At 38.3% G+C, this 22,860-nt stretch overlaps 1 protein-coding gene across 5 annotated transcripts in view; it reads right to left on the minus strand.

Moving 5' to 3' along the window:
• Positions 1-22,860, minus strand: part of astn1 (astrotactin 1) — a 342,836-nt gene that overhangs the window by 146,307 nt on the left and 173,669 nt on the right. For all 5 annotated transcript variants that reach the window (XM_018695889.2, XM_018695888.2, XM_018695887.2 and 2 more), the window contains one exon: positions 21,896-22,023. In XM_018695889.2, the coding sequence (XP_018551405.1) occupies positions 21,896-22,023 (128 nt within the window). The remainder of the gene's footprint in view (positions 1-21,895; positions 22,024-22,860) is intronic.

The raw sequence follows: 22,860 nt of genomic DNA on the forward strand, positions 1-22,860 counted from the left end.
TCTGCTCTCATTGTCTGACAGAATGATTAATTTGAGTGAACTTCACTTTGCAAACATCCCAAGTTCACAGTCTCTCTCCATGCACTCGGTGCCAGAGCCTTTCAGAGAAGCAGCTTCGTCAGGGCTGTGCTATGTTCCACTGCTGATTCCCTTTGTAGAAATACAAGATGTAAAAATGTCTCTCACAACAAAACCACATTGGAAAACAACAGATTTAAAAGCCACAAAATAAATAAATATTACTTTCTTTAAAGCAGTTGAGCATGTAATGGAGCAAATATGGCTGTCTTATATAAACCTGCCATGTGTATCCAATGATCAGAGCAGCTATACCTTTGTCTGAGGGCTTAGTTTAGATCAGATGTGGAAATAAACTCAATAGATTTACTTAAGTACTACACATAAGTATATGTCCAACTCTCTGAATTATTCTATTATGTGAGACATCACATTTACCATATTCGAGATGACAACTGTGACAACAGAATTTGCAGTTAAGACTGCAGATTGTATTTTTACATTTGCAGCATAAAACAAGTTCTTTAATTTAATGTACTGTTTGACTTTAAAGAGCAACTCTACAATGCTCACAATCTCTCCATGCAAATTACAACCTTATACTGTTCAGACTGATGACAGTTGATCTCCTTTATTCATTTGTTGGGAGGTGGGGGTGTATGGACGGTGCAGTGAGGAAATGACAATGACATTGCCTTGTAGTTGGGGGGTGGGATGTACTACAAAATGTCAGATTTTTCTGAGTCTATAGGACTGTTTTTTTTTTTTTGTTTTGTTTTGTTTTGTTTTCTTTACTTGTAATGAACACTATAGATTGGAACCAGAGAAAAATAATAGCATTATTGAATGACTGTACACATAATTTACCGAGTCAAAAATTTGGATTCTGAGTGAACTTACTCTTTTAACTTCCCAACAAACCGACTAATTGAAATGCACTGAGTGACCACAAACATAGAAACACCTGTATGATGCAATGCAACGCTTTATTGGGCTGCATTAAACTATTAAACTGAGTTTCTACTGTTTCTAATATGCTAGATATTTTGTTCACTATATATACATAATGTAGGAGTATATGTAATATATGGGAGGCACGTTTTAATATAATGCAACAATCCAATAAAAATGGCCACAGCGTTGAATCAGAACCACTTAGGCACAGTATTCTGTATTGATTACACTACTATTTATCTTCTCACTCAGTGTAGATAATGTGTTGAGGACATCAATAATTTAAAGAGCCAACTCGTAATGTTTGATCATGCAGTGTATGCTCACATACACAAAGAAAAGTTTGAATGTAAATGGAACAAGAGACATTTTTTTGTCAAATGATAATAATTGAAAATATGTTCTGCCCTGTCAGACTCATGAGCCTGCAAACATTACTGATATAAACAAACCTAATGGCATCAGAAAACACTGCAGAAGCAGTTTTTGTGCTTGTGCAGTGCTCCTATGCAAATAAAACAGAGCTGTCAATCAGTTTATAAGGTCTAAAGTAGAAGGCTTACTGCAATCCTCTGTTTCAAATGTTGGGGCCAGCCCTTTGATTACAGGTAGATCCAACTTTGTGCTCGGTCACAGTGAGTCAAAGTTGAGAACATTTTACTGACACTTATAATGTAGGACTGTTTAGAACAAACTACTGAAATGCTGCCATCACTGAATGTTTGACTCAGATTTTTTCATTATGTATAAGAAATCTAAGTAAGTCTATATCTAAGAAATCAGTGGTGCATACAGTGGATGTAATTTCTAGGAGACATGGCAGCCTGTTTGCATTTCCAATGCATAAAAATAACTATGAGGAATAACGGGCTTCGGCTTTTGACCAGTAAATTCCACCCTCAGATAAACCTAACTAAATTATAAGGCATCATTTTAGAGCTTTTTTTTTTTTTTTTTTTTTTTTTAACATCACTCTGATTTACTGTTCCATGATTGCTTTCAACAGTTTCCAGTTTTAAGTTTTTATGGTTTAGTCATTCCAAATGTTGGTTTTACTATTGTATAACGTGTTCACTGCACATGGAAACGATGCCCTTTATAATATCTGCTCTTTATAAAATGCATTTTCTATTAGTTACTTCAACAGGTCTGAATTTAGACTCTTATCTGCTGCCAGGGGGCTGTTTAATTTGCAAGAATTCTATTAGAAAAAGCTTGCAGCGTAAATACATGAGCCTTTACTACAGCCATTTCTGATTTCAACCCTAACTCAAATATAACATTTAAAGCCCAATTAAAATTCAATTTTGAATGCAGACCCTCAATGGTAATCACGTTTAGGAAGGGTTTTAATTTATTCCTCAACACTGATTAATTGAGTGGAATTGCTCTCGCCATTTCCTAGGTTAAATGTCAGTTAATTATCTGACAACAGTAATTAATAAAGCTGCGGGTTAAAGCCTGTAACTGGGGGTGCTGGGGTGGGGGTTCTCTGGCCAGGGGTCCTAGTGACTCAGACCTGCCTGCCATGTAGCAACCTGCAGTTAGTGTGTGTAGGATGCTTGTTTTAGACCTAATAAGACTTTGAAGTTCAAGTCAGAATGTCTTTCCTCAGGCCTCATTTTCAATATTAGAACTTGGCTGCATTAGACATGCTATGTGCTATACAGCAGGACAACACAGGGATAAATAATGAGCCTTGTGATTGTCTGTGGAGCAAGCCTCTCTATCAAAGGCTACAGAGTGTGAGTTGTTTGTCTTTAGAGATAGGTGAAGGGCATGTAGAGCCCATCACTTACAGTAGTTTTGTCTTTACTTCCCCTCACTCCACACTGCACCCCACCTCCACACACACTACAGTCCTCAGCCTGAAGCTGTCTGAGAGAGGACTAATTCCTTGGGGGGTCAGGCACACACAGTGCACAGCACATACATGTTTTTGTTTGTCTTTATATATGTTGTTTTGTTTCATTGCCTTCAGACTTTCACCAGGCCTGATATCATTCTATTATTATCTTTTTTTTTTTTTTTTAATATATATAATTCATATTCTTGGACTACAGAGTCAGTAAATGCAGTGTGCCCACGGGCATCATTCAATTTATCACACAACATTTTGGTAAACATTTAATATCTACATAAATGAAAATGCCTTTGCTTCATCATCATAAAGCTACACGTTTGTATGTTGCCTGTTCACCTCCTGCAGCAGTGCCACCATTTCAGAACTACCAAGATCTCTCATTTGGAGTCCAGGGCTCAGCCATCTTTAGATTTTTGTTTGGGTATTCTTGACTTCTTGACTTTTCTTTTCAATTTATGTATGTGATTGCTGTGTATGTACATGGCCTTGCAGACTCATGCTCTTGTAAGGGAATTGGTAGGGCATTTGCCTATGCTAATTAGGAACACTATGACTTAAGTGTCCCACACTATAAGCTTTCAGAAAGTGTCTGAAGTGCACAACTTCCATCGTCATGGTTGGAATTATTGTCATTTTGATCACAGAGAACATTACTCCTCACATAACACAACACACCTGACAGTCTCCATCACTTAACTTTTTTAGTTAAGCGAGTTAAGAATTTTAAACTCAATGCACTGCATACTCGGGAGTATACATGAATAAACTAACAAGGTTTCTAAATAACTTAATTTGATGATAAGTTACTAAGCTGAATGCATGTTCATAAGTTCTGAAAGTGAAAATTGCAACATATCCAACATCCTCTTTGCTAGAATTTTTTTTTTCAGATGTGTCTAAAACTTAATTATCCACCTGTGGCACACACTTTGCTTTATAAGGATAAGGATAAAAGGATGAATGCAGCGAATTACAAAAAGGTCCTTGAAAAATGCCTACCTCAGAGTGCATGCAACCAGAGGGTGGGGTGACAGTTTAGCTTTCATCACGACAATGACCTGAAGCATAAAGCCAAGGCAACGCTGGATTCCTTTCTTAAGTGGTGAGGGTTTGAATCCAGTCTAGACCCTTTGTTGCATCTGCCTCTCCACCTGCACTGTCACTATAAAGACTGAAACACCTTTACTGTTACCACAAAAAAACAAAAAAAACAAAAAACAAAACAAACAATTGGCAGCTTTATCCACAACACCTTAAAGACCATAAAGATACATAATACATGCATAAAGTGTATAAAACTACAGGAGTCTGAATACTTTCTAAAACCTCTATATAGACTACTGTGCATAACAGCACTTTGTCCCTGTAGACCTACATAATTTGATTCAACACCAACACTCAGCAAGTTGGCATAACTTGACAATTCATTATTTTGCACATTTGGTTAGTTTGCAATAACAAGAATCATTTTAATCCCTGGTTATGATTTACATGGGATCGGGCTCATGAAATGCTTCAGTGATTTTGGCTCAGGTGGGGTTGGCTGGCTCCAGCAAAGCTTTGTGTGAAGTCAACGTTCATTTCTTTTCTTTAACTCATACCAGTAAACATTCTATATTTCCAAATTTTAATTAGGCTTCGAAAAAAGGTGTAAATGAAAGCGAACTGTGGTGTCAGCTGTCTATTTAACACATGCATCACGACAGTGGTTTATTTATAGAAGGGGAGAGACCTGTGTGGGCAGTTTTTAAATCCAGTGGAATGGGGCTTTTGAGGCAGGCAGAGTGGCAGTGATTCATAGTTCAACCCAGAGTCCCTCTCTCCCCAAGTCCCTCATAATTAAAGCTGAAGCATATGGCCTTGTGACCATGCAAGCACAGAGGTATCTGCTCAACATTTTTGGCATCTTATTTTCATCGTCGCTGGCAACAACGGTCCCTTCAGCATTCATTCAGAGCAGCGGAAATGAAAGGCGTGTCACCTTGAGTTGTCACAAGCCACATCTGCCATCCTAATTATCATGTTGTTGAGACTTATTGATAATGTGTTTGGCAGTACAGTTTGTTAAATGTTAAGTCATTTCAAAATCAGGATTTATGGGTTAGTGATGACTGAACTCAAACAAAACACAAAACTATGTATGGTCATGCAGTGATTTTGATCTAAAATGACATGGTCAGGCAACACAGTTTAATTTAATGGTCAGAAAGCTCAGCGGTGCTGTGAGTAAAATGCAAGTTTTTCAGTATACAATGTTCAAAATCAGAATTTTAGATGCTAAACTTGTTGGGTGGTAGTTAATACTTTTAGTTTGTTAACCCTGAATAGAGGGACACTCCAGAAACAGAGATTTCTTTAACTCTGGATCATTTACTGTGGTAGAATAACCTCCTGACCAGCAGGTTTTCTTCAACAAACCCTGAGTTTATCTCTGTCTCCTCCTCTCCTACTGACGATAAAGTGAGTTTTTGAATATAGGCTCCATGTAGATGCAATGTGTAAACTTACTACATGTTGAAAAATAACATAATATATAAAAATGTAAAATGGACATCTAAAAATGTACACACAGGTTTAACCCAGAGGCTTTTTCAACTGCAGATCACCAAAATTATTAGGCTATTATTGAGTTGACTGTATGTTACAATCATGTCTATGTTTGGTCCATATTCATCATTCACTCATTTATCCTCTACTGTCACCAGCACTTATGATGACTGAATGAGTGGGCTACACTGAATAAAATGTAATAGTGTTAAGTTACTGACTCCTTGTTTCCACTCCAGCTAAGGATGCTACTGTATTTTTTAAACATAAATGTGCATTGTCACATATTTATAGCTCCACTGGATTAAAATGAAGCCTCTGCTTTTTATTTAACTGTTGCCATGGTGAATTGTACAATCCACTGATGATTACTTTTTTTAATTCACCACACGCACACACACACTTAACTCAGAGTTAATCGAACTGACTCTAGTCAACTGGAACAGAAAAGTGTCCCATTTCAGGGTTGGTCAAATCAGAGTTCAGGGTTAAACTCAGCGATTTCGAGGGGTGTTTTATTTCCTAACCTTCTTCTTCTAAAAACCATGGAAATGTAAAGTCTGTCTCAGTTGGAGGTGTTGGAGATTTTTTGGAATAAATCTGAGGAAGAAAGTCACAGAGGCTCTGATACCAGGAGTGCACACTCTTTTGAGGAGGATGCATTTCTGGAGGGAATAGAAGTTCTCCTTTATCTCTTTTCCACTGGGAGGTTGTGGAGTTGGTCCAGAATGGGCCCCTTTTGATAACCAGCCTATATTTTGACAGGTCTTAGAACTGAACATTACTTAGTCCACACTCTATACCAGTTGGTGATAGTAATGTACCCATTCTTTGTTTGCCAATTGCCAGTAAACCTCAAAAGAAGAGGAATGTTACATGGTGGAAGTTGGGTTAATATATGTTAAAAAAAAGAAAGAAAAAAAGAAAAAGAAATCGTGGCTGACAGAGCACAACTTTACTTTTAAATGCATTACATCTCACAATTGATGGTTTCCTGCACGTAGCGAACCCAAAAAGCATTCACAACAGTTATAGATGGATGACAGATTAAAGAAAGAAATTGAAAAATGTCTGTACATGAACATAATCACTCATGTTTTTTGAAAATGGCTGAGAATTTCCTACAGGGGTTTTGCACACAGAACCCCTAGATACACTGCAAACTAAATGCCCCATAAATCTTTTACTCAGTACTGTTACATATCAACCTGAAATATTGCATTTGTGAATAAGATGGTTAATGTAAAGAGCTTAATAATTTATAATTTGGTAGATTCATAGTACAGCGTAAGAAAATTGCTCATTCAATATATTTGCATAAAATAAATAAATTAAGTAATTAATTCATTTGATGGTACAGGGGTGTTCTTCAGCTTAAGCCATTAACCATGATGTGATGTTTATTATTAAGTATTAAATGGAGGTATGTAAAATCAGGAAGAAATAGACCCAGGAGCTACTGTAGATAGGGGTTAATTGTTTATGTCTCCTCTCCTGTGTGATGAGGAAATCTTTTCAATACTCCAGAAGTTCAGGGTAGAGGCCACTCCATGATTTTCATTTACATAATGACGTCCCATTGCATACTCAGAAACAGCAATCTTATGTTCTGCCATCCTCAGTATCATAGCTCGTTTAGTATGGCAGACTTACACCTGACTGCAGTGCACACATATCAGTAAACAGATACTTTGAGCTACTGCAGTTTATAAATTGTGATTGTGAATTTCTTCCTTGTGTGGGAGCACAAACCTTTTTGTTGGATTGCCATCTGTGCCACTTTCTAGTCATAAAACCAAAGCACTGGAGCTAAATGAAAAGTTAGAGGATCAGCTGTTTCAGAAATATCTTCACCTGATTATGGCATCAATAGCTGACATTTCACTTCGAACCAAAAGTGTCAACCTGCCGGCGGCCCTAGACAGGAAAGAAAAGTCTAGAGACATAATTTGGAAAGGACGAATGGCAGGACCAAATTTTGTGCCAATCTGTCATGAAAACATTGAAACACTTTATGTTATATTAAAAGTTTGGCTCTCTGGTGGTACTAGGAAGTTAAGAGCTCGCCGAGATCAATCCATCCTCTGGCAATAATTAATGTCTTAACTGAATTTTATGGCAATCCATCCATATTTGTCAGGATATTTCAGTCTCAACTAAAAGGGTGGACTAACCTATAGCACTGCCAACCCTAAAGCCACATTGCTGCCATGGCTAAAAATCCTCAGGACAAATCGGATAATATTACAGGTACTTTTTAACAGTATGAGTTGAATTCTATCATCAAGTAAATGGTATTAGTGTGGTCTAGGAATTACATAAAAAATGGCCAAAGAAAAGGAGCCAGGAAGTGTCAGAGGGGCACACTGCCCAGAGGAATAAGAGGATTCACATGACACGGCTGAAACATCTTCTTTTTTGCAGTGGTTCACAGCAACACTAATTTTGACTTTGGTCATGGTCTAAATGTTTCTTTTGAGGCCACCAAGGACATTTTCTGGTTGAACATGGTCCATAGGAACAGTAATGTTGGGATTAGTGTAAGCATTTTGTGGAGACTACGTGCCTGAGAGGAGATGAGCACAGGTAGTGAAAATCTGTATTATGATAATTCTTCACAGTAATCTTTCTTTGCCTTGAATTATGGAAAGCATTTGGCCTAGGCTCTAACCTAACCTTCCCCATGCCCCCCTCCTATGGTTCTTGGTCTTCAGTCACTCTGCTTCCTCTCTTTCCCACTAAATCATTCATTCCAAGACTTATCCGAGAGTGAAATGGAGCACAGGCCAGGCTGGTTAATGGGGTTCTATGAGCCATAAGATTACTTTCCTACCTGAGCTCATTCCTATGAATCTTCCTTAGAGAAGCAAGTAAAATAACAAACCACTTCCAGTCATAAGGTAAAGTTAGAGGAGGACTGTTGGGTGTGTAGACAGGTTGCCGTTTTCATCAGCTCGTGTGCTCTCGCTGTCGAGCATCAGCAAGCCCTGCAGTTGTCAGGGAAGATATTCTCTGCCCTGCTTCCCGACGGAATGGAGTCACAAATGTTAACAAGAGAACTCAATTTACAATCCCCAAGTAGTCTAATTGGAGCTGGAACAAAGACGGCGGAAGTTTCTTGTCCCTTTCCTCAATGGAAATCACAAGTGATATTGAGTTATATTTTCTCTATCCAGAAACTCTGCTATTCAAAATGTGCGCTGTGTTTGGGGATTTGTAAATCTCATTACCTGCGCTACTCAAGTCATCTGACTTATTTAATGGAGTTGTGTTGCTTTATCAAAACTTCATCAGTGCTCTGGCTGTTTCTCCTGAAAAACCAGACAGACAGACCTGACCTCTTAAAAATTTGAACTCCTTGCTTTGAAATGAGTGTTATGGCTATAAATAATATACAAGTTTTAGTAGTACTTCGCACAAAAAAAAATAAATAAATAAAATTGGTAAGAGAAAAGTCTTTCCGTAATCCAGCTGTTATATTATGGACCTGTTCTATATATGAATACCACTATCACTTCACTGCAGGTGTGTGATTACACCCAACATGGAGCCTTCAGGTCTAATACTGGCTGTAATGCTTAAAACAATCACTGCCTTTCATCTGTGTGTGTGTTGGCAACTCTTTAGCAATGTGAGCAACATGAGTTATCCTTCATTTTTTGGTTTATTCTGCCACCAGTGCCACCTGTAATTTCAGAGCTCCCTGTGTTTATCTCGAAATTTGGCAAAAGACCTTTTAAGTGAACAACTCAATCCTGCTGGACTTAAAAACAAAAGCTTATTTCCTGCCTAATTATTCAGCATTGTTCTGTAATTGACATTTCCACCACACATGCTATTAGCACCAAATTATCAAATGAGTGAAGAGTTAACGAACAGACCTGATCCTCAGGCCTGTGTTTTCAGCACAGCATCAAAGATCACAATTTCACATAAATAACAACACCTTGCCATGTGCTGTGTTTTTACACAGTGGTGCTTAAGGTCCAAAAATACCAAACATACAAGCAATTTATTTTTTAGGAACTGACAATAAATCCCTGTTCAGTTAAACCTCTTACAGTTCTATGAGATCTTGTGGAGAAGACTTGTACTAATGGGCCTAATCTATACTTGCACAACAAAGCCATTTTGTGTGACAAAGTTGGAATATTCAGGTGCATTGAAAAACAAAGGGAAAATCTTATCTTTGTGCAGGTTAACATGGGTGTTTTATCTTTCTATGTAGACACTGAAAAAGCAGACAGGCTAACAAAGATGGATCACAGAGCAAAAAACTCTAGTAGTTGGGAATTGAACTCTGGTCCTCATTGGGGGATTCATAGCAAGACTGGAGAGTTTACTTCCCAAAGGACTACTTCACACAGTCTCTCACAGAGCTGGAATATTGATTCAATTTTTCTTTGATTTATATAACTGCAATGTCTATCATTGTCCTGTCTGTGAGTTTAAAATATAAAACTGTCATCTGATAACATGTCAAAGGACACTAATACATTTTGAGTCACTCTGCTTGGCCAACCAAAATCTCAAAGTACTACATGATTCACATTTACACAGCCACCCTACCATAACTTGGCTTAACCAGAGGAATCACATCTGACTGCTGAGCAATAATATACAGTAATATAGCACATGATGGGTCGTGCAGTTACATTACAACCAGAAGAAACTGCAGTATACCCAGGATTGTTCACCCTACATTAGGTTGCATGATATTTTTTCCCCCCAACTTTAAAGGTTTTTTTCCAGCTGCATAGTAACAGCAGGAGACACAATGAATGCTTTCCACATGTACTTATGTACCACTAACTAATACGAGCCGCTCAGGCCTTGTAAGTACTTTAGAAGACTTATTTTTGATACAGCATAGCTCAAGAATAATTTGGACCCTGATTTCTAATTTTAGTCTACTCTGGCCCACCTTGAAGTCCTGATCAAGACTTGGCAACTGGTGTATTAGTTTTGTTACTGCTTTCTACATCAGCCATGTTTGCTGTTCTAATTGCTTCTATTTCTGTTCAGAGATCCTTGGCATGAAACTGCAGCCCCGTTTCACAACTCTCCTTAAAGTCACTGAGCTTTTTTTTTCTTTCTTTCCTCAGGCCTCCTGTCTTTTGAATTACCTCATATATTAATGGGTGCTCCAGGTCCTGCTCTTTATTCTGTGACAATACACTCATTCACAGAAATAAAACTGATTTTAAATTCCATTTTCTATTCATGTACAACATGCAGTTCCACTTCCTTCATGAACTTTACATTTAATATTGCCATTAGTCATACAGTTAGCAGCCCCATCTAAGCATTCAATCTGTGCAAGTACAGCTGTGACCAGAGAAGCATATTCTGAATCACTGGCACTTTTACAAAATTGCTTTTTGTCTTTGATAATGGTAAACACAATACACAAGAGTTTCACTTCTATGTACTATATGCAGTTGTAAATATCTTGTCATGACAATGATGGCTGAATGCTGCACAAAAATGCCATCAGAGTGAAAAACTCTAACACAGACTGACAGAGAGAAAGGGGGAGTGGAAGACAGAGAAGCACTTAGGAAAAGCATAAAACTAGTCCAGTATACAGAGTGGAGTGACAGGAAGTGTTACATTGTTGCAGCTCCCTTGACAGGGAAGTGTGGCTAAAGTGTAGTAACATCAACGGGTCAAAGCACAGCACAGTCAAAGTGCGATAACCACAGTTGTTTGTAGTGATTTTGTATGTGTGCCTTTCTGTGAAATAATGTGTGTGTGTCCAAATACACTGTATGCATGTGAGGCATGTGATCACCCTGAAGAAGACAAAGATATGGGAGCTACTATGTCAGCATTAACTGTTTATTTTTTTCCCCTGGGGAGGGAGTGAAGGGGAGTGGAAGGAGGTGATGACAAAGCTGCTGAAATGATGGGTTGTACATGCCCTTCACCAACCTCTGAAGATGAACAACTCAGACCTGGAAGCTGTTGATAAAGAGACGTGTTCTGCAAAGGATCATCATGGTATTTCATGGTTTATCCTCCATCTGTCCTGAATTACTGTAGGTGCACTGATGATTCCATTAATCTGAACTCAAAATCCATGCCTCTCAAAAGACCTGTACACAGAAACATCCTGATCATTTATATCAACTGGCAGAAACAAAAATATTACCTATTTGCTGTGACAACTACTGAACATATGTAAATGAGAATATGACTACATTTGTGTGAGTGATATGTCAGTGAAACCTTTTTTTAGAAAATCATAATACAGCCATGGGGTAATGCCCACAGCAGCAACACAACAATGGTCTTAAAATGTGTTCAGATATTCATCTAGGTTACAATTATGATCAGCATTTTAACTGTTAACACAAAAAAATCATTGTATTGTACTTATCTATGCTGAATACATAATTCAACCAGGTTCTGTCTTTGTAGGTTTCAGCTAGTCTTCAGGTTTGCCCCAAGCTTTATTCCTGTATAATGTTAGTTCTAACAAATTCCATGATGATAAAATAAATGTAAAACGTATCTATCTATCTAATTTGTGTCAGTCCTACAAGGTTGCTTCAACAAGCAGTTTTGGACATACAATATACACACAGCTTATTAGGGAAAATCTTTCATATTGTGTGTTTTGTGAGTGTCTCTGCTTTATACAACTTGAAACTGTATGAGTGCTGTCAGTGGTTACCTAATTTGGACACTTGTTGTAACTTGACATTGCTTTGGTTTAATTTTTATGCAACAATAGGAAGTTAATAAGTACCAGCTTCTAATTAAATATTGCTGCATTTAAATGGCTGAGTAGCCTATTGATTTGCTATGATTATGCAAAGAAATGTATAATTTGCAAAGATAATGGGATAAAAGATGATTTAAACTCATAAAGTGGTATCAAGAATGAATAAATGAGAGAGAGAGAGAGACAGACAGAGAGAGAGAGAGAGAGAGAGAGAGAGAGTAGCTGACAGAACTGCTGCAATGAGCATGTCCATCATCTACAACAAACAAAAAAGGTATAGTGGTGTTGTCAATCTTCAAAGTCAAAGTCAAAGTTAACTTTATTGTCAAACCTGCTATATCTTACGAAAGCTTCAAACATGATTTTGGAGGCCTCCTGTAAAACATTTCACATTTAATAACTTTAAAAACCCCAAAATACACCAGTTATTTTCACTATTCTAACACCAAATCAGCCCTATGAGACATGGCTGTTGTCTTATTTAAGAATTCACTCCAAAATGTGTTTCAGTGCTGAATAAATGATGGCTCCTGCATGTTTTCAAAGTACATACATGCTGAATAATTGCTGCGCTCCAGCACTCTCTGCAGCTCTACTCCCCTTAAACCAGTGACACTGCACTCACTGCCTCATCTGCCTCATCGTGTCCAATCCACATCTTGACTAAGAGGGCTGACTGTTTGAGGATTTTGTCTGGAAAACCAATGGGGGAAAGACAAGGGCCCCTGAAGGCATGACCTTCCCTCACTGCCACCAATTATATCAAGGCCTTATAAAATATAGATTATGTGCCATCTCAGTGCTGACATATCTAAAGGCTCAATGCAGGGGGAGTGCGCGGAGGGGCCGTGGGCAGAACCCAAGGAGAGGAAGGGTTGAGTATGACAAGATGAGGGGAATACAGTAACACAAAGGATGACCTTGATCGGTAAAAGTTGGCCTGCTCTGGCTAAGAAAGAAAATTAAATAAATTAAGAGTCTCACTTCCAGAGAGGACTGTGTGATCAATTCAAATCTAATCAAGGCTCTAAATATTAAAATGCACTGATTGCAAAGATATTCATTACCCTAAACTGCAATCTGGACCAATAACCATGTATTATTAATGGATAGAAGCTGAGTATGGAACAACTGGCATTTAACTTTGTGTCTTAACCTTTCAGAATAAATGTCAAGTCAAATTCTAATAGAAAAAGTTTGAAGTTCATCCAACAGTGATTTCATACATTTCAGCTCAAGTGTGTTTCTGGGCCCATACATATTCAGACCCTGAAATGTGGTGTGAAAGATGATCAGTGATGAGATTCACAAACTTTGTTGGTAAGATTTCACATTTCACAGGGACAGAGGATTGAAAACCATAAAAGCTTGGCAAGGCTTACCTTCACTTTTTCCCTCTCTCTCACACACACTGATACATACCAAACACTGTGAATCACAGGCAAAAAGATGTTCCAGTGGTAAGATGCCCCTGTGATGGAATCAGCAGCAGTACAAATAGACAGATCTTGTCAATAAAAAGAGCCTTACCTCATGGAACTGAATTTTGCCTGGTGGTTTTAATCTAATATGAGGTGCTGTTATCAACATGTCGGGTTGGACGTGATTTCTGGGCCATATCAAAGGTACAAAAGGCCTCTTACGCTATCAGCATAATACTTACAAAATTGTAAGCATTAGGCATTAGGCAAGTTTATTAGCTTAATTTGCCTAGTTCATCATTCAGTTTAATTCTTTCATTTTTTTAAACCCTTTTTAACCGCATACTCAGCAAATAAGAATATCATTATTGAACCATAGAGAATAATTTTCAAATGTTTAATCTAAATATCATACAGTATATATCGTATATCAACTTCTGTTGTATGTGACAATTTAACAATTGTAACGCAAATTAATTTGAGCAAAGACAACAATGTGAGCACAATTCACGTGAAATAATAAATTAATATTCATTTTAGATTTTGACACAGGGATCCACAAGGCAGATTCAAGATACTGTATAGTCTAGAAAATATGTAAATGACCTGGGGGCAACAACAAATTTGCAATGTTTCAAATTAACACATAACAAGTAATTGCCAAACTGGTCTGAGGCCTAAGGACAGCTGCCCTCTTTGTAGGTAACCCAAGATTGGATTTGGTATCACTTTTACCAAGTCATAGACACCAGACTCTATATCATTTCTTACATTCTCACGAAATATATAAACTTCCAAAAAATATCCTCAGCAGCACTCTCCACTTCTGTCTCCTGCTTTTGAAACTTCTCCTCTGAACACTTAAACTCTTCTGTCAGCTATTCCTCCAAACCAATAAGTATAAAATCCATGGCTTTGATGACAAATGACAGGGGAATGGCTGCAGAGCCGTGGTGACTGGCAGGGTTGACTATTCCACCTTTGGCATTTTCTGCTGTGTGAAATCTGTCTGAACATACAGCAACGTGTAAACACCCATTCAAAGACACAGATGTGATGTGAGTGTTGCAGAGAGCAGAAGCAGCATCATTATGTGGCTCCTAGTGGAGGATGAGAACAGCCCCCCGCCCCGTCCGCCACCCTTTTGACCTGAAACAATGGAGTCTCCTCGTTCCGACTCTGCTCTCCCTCTCTCTGGAGAAAAAAAAAAAAAAAGTCTGTCATTCTTTCACTTGTTGGGTCCTAGTTTAGATTTTTGCTCTTTTCTTTGTATCATTCATCTTCTAAAATTTGACTGTCTTTCTATCCATCTCTCTTACTCTATTGTCTCTTTTTTCCCTTAATTTTTCTTTGTCTATCTTCTCTCTTCTGCTCAGTTATCTCCCCAGTTCAATCTTGGGGGAAATCTGCTTAGCAGCCTTGAGCATACTTGCTTTCCAATTAAATCAAGATGTATTTGCCTTTCAAAAACCTCCCTTCCTCACTCTTTCTCCCATCGGAGTAATTGATGGAGGTCTCCGGCCTCATGATGAATGGCTTTCAAGCCCGCAGATGAATAGGAAGATGAATGATTTCACCCCTGCGAGGGCCAGAGTAGGCTGGAACAAGGAATGCTGACATTGTGACAAATACACTGACCATAGCAACCAAACCTGGCCGAATCAGCAAGGGACGGAGGGGTGGCCCGCGTTCATCGCAGCTCAACAGACGTTCCGCTTGCCGACACCGCCTCTGCACGTCTGTCTACCCCACGGACAATTACCTGAGCCTCGCAATTAACTGCAGGCGCAGCGATAATGCTGACGACCTGCCAGGAGACAGGCGGAAGTGGCAGCGTGGCAGCGTGGCAGTGTGCCAGCTAGCTGGCGCTGGAGAGCGCTGCGTTGGATGCTTGTGTTTGTGCACTGGAAATGTGGAGGCCAAGTGAACAGGTGCAAGAAGGTGAGAAGACGCCCCAGGTGACTTCATAAGGACGGTGTCACCACTTTCTTGGCCAAGATTTCTAAGCTGAAACAAGTTTTTCCTCTGTCTACACACAACTCGCTGTCATACAGCTGAGAGGTAGCAAATGTTTCATAAGAATGAATTCAATGAGCGTATGACGGGCCATCTGTTTTAAAGGGGCCAATAAGTAAGATTGTTACTGCCCCGCAGAACATAATGGCCATAATATATCCATGTAGGGGGTGACAACGTTGTTGATCAGTACCAGTGACTCATTGATTATGTTACCAGCTGGTGAGATGTTGGCAATAAAAACTTTCTGGCCGGAACTGTTTTGGGACTAAAACTTGTTCCTTCCCATTTTAGGTGCCAAAACTGAGAAGTTGAAAAAGTAAAAGCTTATCATCTCTTCTGTTACAATACTCTGTATGGAAATAGGCAGGGACCTCAGTAAGAATGCTTCAGTTTGTTCCCCTTAATCAGTAATCAGTGACCTTGTTAGAATTATTGTTGATCTTCTCATGGTGGGTCCTCAACCATTTACTCAGCGGTGATTGCTGAATTTCCTACTTGTGTCTAAGAAAGATGCAGCATAACTTACTTATTACTTAATATTTCTTTAAATGAACAAAAGAGAAAAACCTAAAGATGAGCTAGCTCATTAGATGCTCTGCTCCTCACAGTAAATCATTAGAAGGGTAAAATTGTTGTACATTCAACCAAAACAATAATTTTAATAATTCTCTATTATTTTGAAATGACATAAACACACGGTTGGTTTCAAAGCAGGCACTGACATGAGCTGCAGTCATATTACAGCAAGTTTACTGAGGCAATGCAGCAATTGTACATTGCAATATATGGAAAATTATTAAAAAAATACAGAAATACAAAACACAGAGAGGGAACATAATTACAGGAAAATTTCACTATACAGCACTGTAATAAATAATGTTTTGTGAAGCTTACAGTATGTGACCTTTTTGGAGAGACTGCCAGATACAGTATGTGTAGATTCAAGTAAATGGTTATGTTTTTTGTGCTTTTATGAAACAAGAACCCATCAAGTTGTTTTTCATCCTGTGTTGCTGTGAAACAATTCATTGTAGTAGTTTTTCATCATTCTGCTGATGCAGGTTTTCTCTGCCTTGCAAATGTCATAGTGCTTTTTGAGACTTTTTGGGGAAAATAATGTGACTTTAAGGATTTTAGATTTAATATCTCACCCTCAGTGAATTACATCAGACAGGTCATATCAAGTTAAATACAAATTATCAGTATGTGTCAGCCATCACAGTGATCTGACAATCAACATAAAGCATGTTTCAGGAACAAACAGGGCAGATGTGGCAAACAAAATATTTTAGAAATCATGACAGTGACAGAAAAAAACAAAAACGTGTTGACAAAATCACCAGTGAATAAATGACTAAAGGACACTTACCAGAACATGAAAGGGGCAGAGGTATGTATTCCAGGACTGCATCGTATTATAAGCTGTTCCTGTTATTTTATTTACTCCTTGTATAAAAATAAGTGTATCACAAAAATGTAACACATTTAGTATGCCTGAAGCACCACTGGGTGCATTTGTGGACACAGAGCGAATGCTTGTCAGCTTTCATGAGGCATTTATATGATACTTGCATCATTTCTGACGAGACAGTGGAATAGTGTGTCACTTTATTGAGCAACATCTTAAATATAAAAAGAGCTTGAGGGTAATCCCCTCTTTCCTTACACCATTCACACTGTGTTAAAAAGCTATTGTCAGACATGGTATGCTGTAGTTTGCATACATATTGAATGTCATTATTTTGCTGCAGCTTGTTCAAGCTCTAAACAGCCAGAGATAATAACATCACAGACTAATGTTGCCAAATGTGTTTGAATAGCATAACTGTTCATTCTTTACACTGAAAAGAGTAGTTCTAAAAAATAAGTTTACTTAGTTGTAGTGATTGTAGTAAGTTATATGATAACAAATTAGTTATCTCCATAAAAATCTAGTAAGTTGGCCGTGAGTTAAGATTTTTATACTTAAAAAAAAAAAAAATCACCATCTTTTGTGTGTCTGTGTTAATGAATGCTGTTCATGGCTGTTCAAAATGTTCACCTTCAAATGAAATCTGAAACCTCGAGGGAAATGTGCTTCATTTCTGTTTTACCACTTGTCACAGCTTTGGGACTGTGAGATCAGTCAGATCAGTTTTTGATGAATGTAATTAAAGTAGTTATTGCTGTTTGTTTTACAGTACATTTGGAGAGCCTAAGTGAAAGAGGAAATTATAAGTACGGTTCCAAAAATAACAAAACAACATTCAAAATCTACTGACATTTGTAATAATACAAAGAAATCCAGTTACGGAATAAAACCTCACCCAGAAAAATGTGATGTAGTTTTTTGTTTGTCTTGACAAGGAGAGAATGTTCTTTTCTTTTTCATAATTTAATACAAGTTTTTAATTAATATTTGTGTTTGTAGTTGTTGTTAAAGGAACATGATTTTTTAAACTTTGGATTGAGTCCAGGCTAGCAACTTCTTCCTGCTTCCAGTCTGCTAAGCTAATTGCCTACTGGTTCTGCTTTCATATTTAGTCCCTAGATTGACAGACTGAGGTCAGTTGGGGTGCTATGTGCCATGTTTTTTTGAATGCAAATATAGTGAGAAGAGGAAGACTGAGTGGATATAATAAATAAGGAAGGAATTATTACAATAATATTTAGTGCACTGCTGCTCTGGAAAAGAAATAATGGGAGCTGTAGTCTTTTGAATACCAGGGTTGTAACAACATAAAACAACAAAGGTTTCAAATGTCTTGTACTATTCATTCATCTTAGAATATGGGTAATAAACTCCAAGGACATGTGTCAAGTTTTAAGATAAGACAGAAGATGGTGGAACAGAGGTGAGCTCAGATGTGACGTCAGCACTTTAGTTCTCTACATGATGGATCTTCATTCCACATCCCTTTCCTTGGACCACTACATTGTACTTTCCATGCAACTTCTATAAGGCTTCAGTTCACTTCTGATATCGGTTGGGGACAGAGTGAAAACTGCTACACTGTGCCCCAGAGTACACTGTGTGCTTCTACAGCACCCAGCTGGATGCTTTGAAATGATATCTCATTTCATGATATTATTCTTCAATAAAGCCCATGGCTGCTGCAGCAAAGGCCTAACATGGAGCCACGAGAGGAGAGGAGCTGCCACATCAGGCTCTGTTCTGGGCCATGTGCACTGCAAGCCCAGGGGCGATGTAGGGATAAAAAGGTTTGAGCTCTGCAGCCAGAGGGGGGACAGAGGAGGGACAGAGGGGCGAAGGGGGCTCAGAGATGTGACAGAAGAAGATCCATTTAGATTAGATGGTTTTAATATCCTCTGAAGTTTCCAATAAATGGCAGTTGGAACCACGGCTATTCCATCGTCATTTGATTGTCCATCACCTTTGACGTAACCTCAGATGATGCAGTTTTGAATTGCTGTCCTGACTGGCCTTTTATCTCTGCTGTTATATCAACAACAAGCAATAAAACCGTCCTGCAATCTGCTGCTTTCTACTGAAAGGGGATTCAGAGGCACTTACACAGGTGTCTGGGATAAACTTAGCCAGCAGGCTGCCTGAATGAAGCATTTCCAGGAAATATGCTGAAATATGATTATTAATTTTACTCTCTCTTGTAGTACTCTTTACTGCACTGTGAAGATGAAGAAAAAGCTGATTATGTATGCTGGCAGAGCTGGAGGGTATCCTCCCCATTACAGATGTCTGCTCTTTATAAAATTCCTGCATGTTCTAGAACTTAAATGCCAGCACCGAGACATGACAAGAAAAATATGATTTTCATGTTTCTGGTACTTTATAGACAGCTTTTCTGTCAAACTGATTTCTGTCCTGAACTCAACTAGTCAATCAAATGCTTGTGATTGCTCAACATAATCAAAGAGTGAAACTAAGCAAAAAAAGAAAAAAAAAAAAAAGTTTTGTCAAACTTAGTAGATAATGAGGCATCCAGATGGATGATACAAATCTTCATCCTGAAGTAGCTTGATATACAGCAAGCCTGAGTATTTCTCCCTCTCCTTTTCACAGTTTCTGTATTAAGGGCAGCTGTTTCACACTGAACGACTATAGGCTGTTCAAACATTGCTGCCATGAGCTGCACTGGTAATGAAGAGAACAGCGAGATGGCTTCTGATGACACCGACTAATGAATTCAGACAGTGGTGGAACAACCTATCGCTTTATACAGCAAAAGGTTAGGGTTTTAATTTTTTTTATTGATTCAGTAAACACGTCTTGTCTTGGCCTTCAAGTCACTGTTTTCAGAATTAAACTAAGACTGTGGCCCCTGACCAAGTGCTGTGAGTGTCTTAACAAAACCAAAAACAAAGTTTAACCATTCTTTAGCTGCTAGAAGCAAATTTTGTATTGCAAAAGAAATTACTTGTATGTTCAGTCTTGACATGTTGTGACTTGCCATGGGCCTCATTTATAAAATGTGGCCAGGATCCATACAAAAAAGCTTAAAAGCTGTGCACAGGAGGCAGAGAAGGTGTACACAACAAAAAGGAAAAAAAAAAAAAGTTTGATCAATGAAATTGTGCACGCACACAACTCAGACTTGCGAATATGCACACATTCTTCAGCCTCATATTCTGCCCAAAAGACTATAAATGGTCAAGGCCAATCTCTCATGAATACTGATGTACACACTGTTACGCAAATAAACAGGACAATTTCTGAGATCAGACAAAGAGGTCAGACATAGAGGTGGATGCCTTTAACACACACATTGCCAGAGTATGGACCCAAAGAGGCAGGGACATGAACCATACAATGAACATCCAAAAACACAACCAACCACCAAAATAAACAAACAAAACAAAACAAAACAAAACCATAAACACTGCATTTATATCAAAAATCTAAACAACCATTTAGGATGCTTGTGCTATCATGGTAACTCTGTAACCATGGCAACAATAATAAACAGATGCTTAACATTGTGGAATGGTGTAAGTTTGGTCAGGTTTAGGCATAAAAACTATTTGGTCAGGTTTAGGAACATATTGTGGTTTGGGTTAAAAGTCATGGAACAGTTAAAGAAACATTGATTACAGGGATCAAACAGTCTCCTGTGTGAAAGTGCTGTGTTTGTGCTGTGTTTTGCTGACCTATCCATCCACTCCATCCTCCTCCTAACATGGACTTTGTTGCTCTTTATGCTACGTCATCTATTATATTCCTGTCATAATTACTTTGGCTGCTAGATGTCACATAACAACAGAATAGTTTCTTACAGGAGGAGTAAGAGTCTCCCCTGCCAACACTGCCATGTGTTCATTGAGGCAATTTTGAACAAAACAAACAAAACAAATGAATGTTTGAGTGGATGAAAACTTTACGAAAATCATGATGGTGAAATATTCAAAGCATTAGTATTAGACGGATGAGATAAAAAGAAATTATTCTGTTTTATTGGGTAAAGGGAAGCCACACTAGACATTGACACATTCTAGCATCATCTTTGCCATTTCAGCTGTGCTGTGCTGCACTCCACAACCGACTGGGACTGAGAATAAGCATCATACAGCCCGAGCCTCTGAGGGTTGGGGAATGTGGTGATAAGTCAGTGCTAGGTGCTCAATATTTAATAATAGTGCAATAAGGAGTAGTAGATGTAAATGGTAAAGACTTGAGCTGGTCTGTATCTTTTAAAACAGAGAGGTGCTTGTGGAATAACTAGTGTCTTACTACAATACAATGCTGAAGATTTGAATGTTTATCACACCTGTGAATATGTGATTATTGGTATGATATGAACTTTTGACAAGCATCATCATACCATTTAGCTTAAGGTCACTACTTCATCACGTGTCGCCAATTCCCCCAGCATGCCTAGGTCGTACAGCTGTGCACATTCAGTCAAGTTTGCTTTTGTGAATCCGAAGTTATGGGAAGTGGCATGTACATCTTCCAAGCCCTGGTTTCCCATATAGGTTGATAAAAATGTAATGTAATCTAATTAATGTTATGTTTCTTCCTTTTATAACCTTTTTTCTCTGTTTAAAATTAGCAGTGTATAAATATAATATGCATGACAAAGGGTTGACACTGTAGAATGGTGCTCCATCTTGAACTTTACCTCCAAAAAGATATTTGATGATTATTATGCACCGCATGATCAGAGATTTTAGCAAGTCCACTTGGATCAACTTGGGTATTAACACACAGAGACATTCTGCAACAACACACTACCAGAACCTGTAACACTTTGAACCTAGCTCAAATTGGGATCCGGGCCAGGTCTCAGTTATTGTTAACCTTTTTCTGAGTAATGAGGATTTCCAACAGGCCAGTATTGTACAGATGTCAGCTATCAGACTGAACTATGAAATATGGTTTCATACCTGTGAGGTATTCTGGGTCGGGCACAGGGTCCGACAGCTCCTCGTGGCACTGAACCTCTGTTGGCACCGATGCCACCACCATGCCATCTGGGAGCTGCTGCTCAATGCCTCGGGCAAAGTTCTTCTGCCTGGTGTGAGGAAAGACACAACAGGAAGTCCTGTTTAGAGACACAAGTACTCAATCATCTAACATTGGGAGAGAGAGAAGAAGGAGATAAGAAGCGTGGAGGTAAAAAGGTATATTTAAAAAAAAACAAGGAAATACAATACTGTAATGTACACACACACACTACAGTCAACCAAGTTTTTTCAGTGTAACAAATACTCACAGAATCACAGACATTTTGCCACAGAGATCATTCCTTTCAATAATCAATTCAGTGCAATTCCATGACTGAAAATGTGATTCTTCATGTTCAAAACTCAGGCCAGATGTACAAAAACCATTTCAGCAACTGTAAAATGAGAATTTATGAACTTCAAGCATGCATCAAAATTTAGGTGGGAGCCACTGTGAATAATACAGTATCATTTGTTTAGGCTGTCACCCAGTTTTACTCATTGTTTATGGTTTAGGTTGTTTTGTAATCTTTAATATGTTGCTCAAAACTTTTTGTGTGCTCAGTAATATTATTCTTTCTATTTACCCTGGGGTGTTTTTCTTTTCTCTTGTGTGAAAAACTGACAGTATAAATGTATAAATTGTACAGTTTGTAAGGATGACTGCTGCGGCCTTGTTGGAGAACCTTGGTGGTGTGACACAAACAATCAGTGACATGCTTCTTATCAATGACATGTCTAAACAGCTAATTAAAATTATATCTATGGCCAAATGTGGGAGAGGAAATAAGGTCTGTGCACATCCCCTCTGTTTTACACTTGAGATTCTGTGTGTTTGAGTCATAAATATACAGAGAGATTCTGCAAATTCCTGTTATGAGACCCATTAGGAAAACCTTGTAAGC

This window comes from Lates calcarifer, linkage group LG4 (assembly GCF_001640805.2).
Source record: "Lates calcarifer isolate ASB-BC8 linkage group LG4, TLL_Latcal_v3, whole genome shotgun sequence".
In the NCBI taxonomy this organism is placed as follows: Eukaryota; Metazoa; Chordata; class Actinopteri; family Centropomidae; genus Lates; species Lates calcarifer.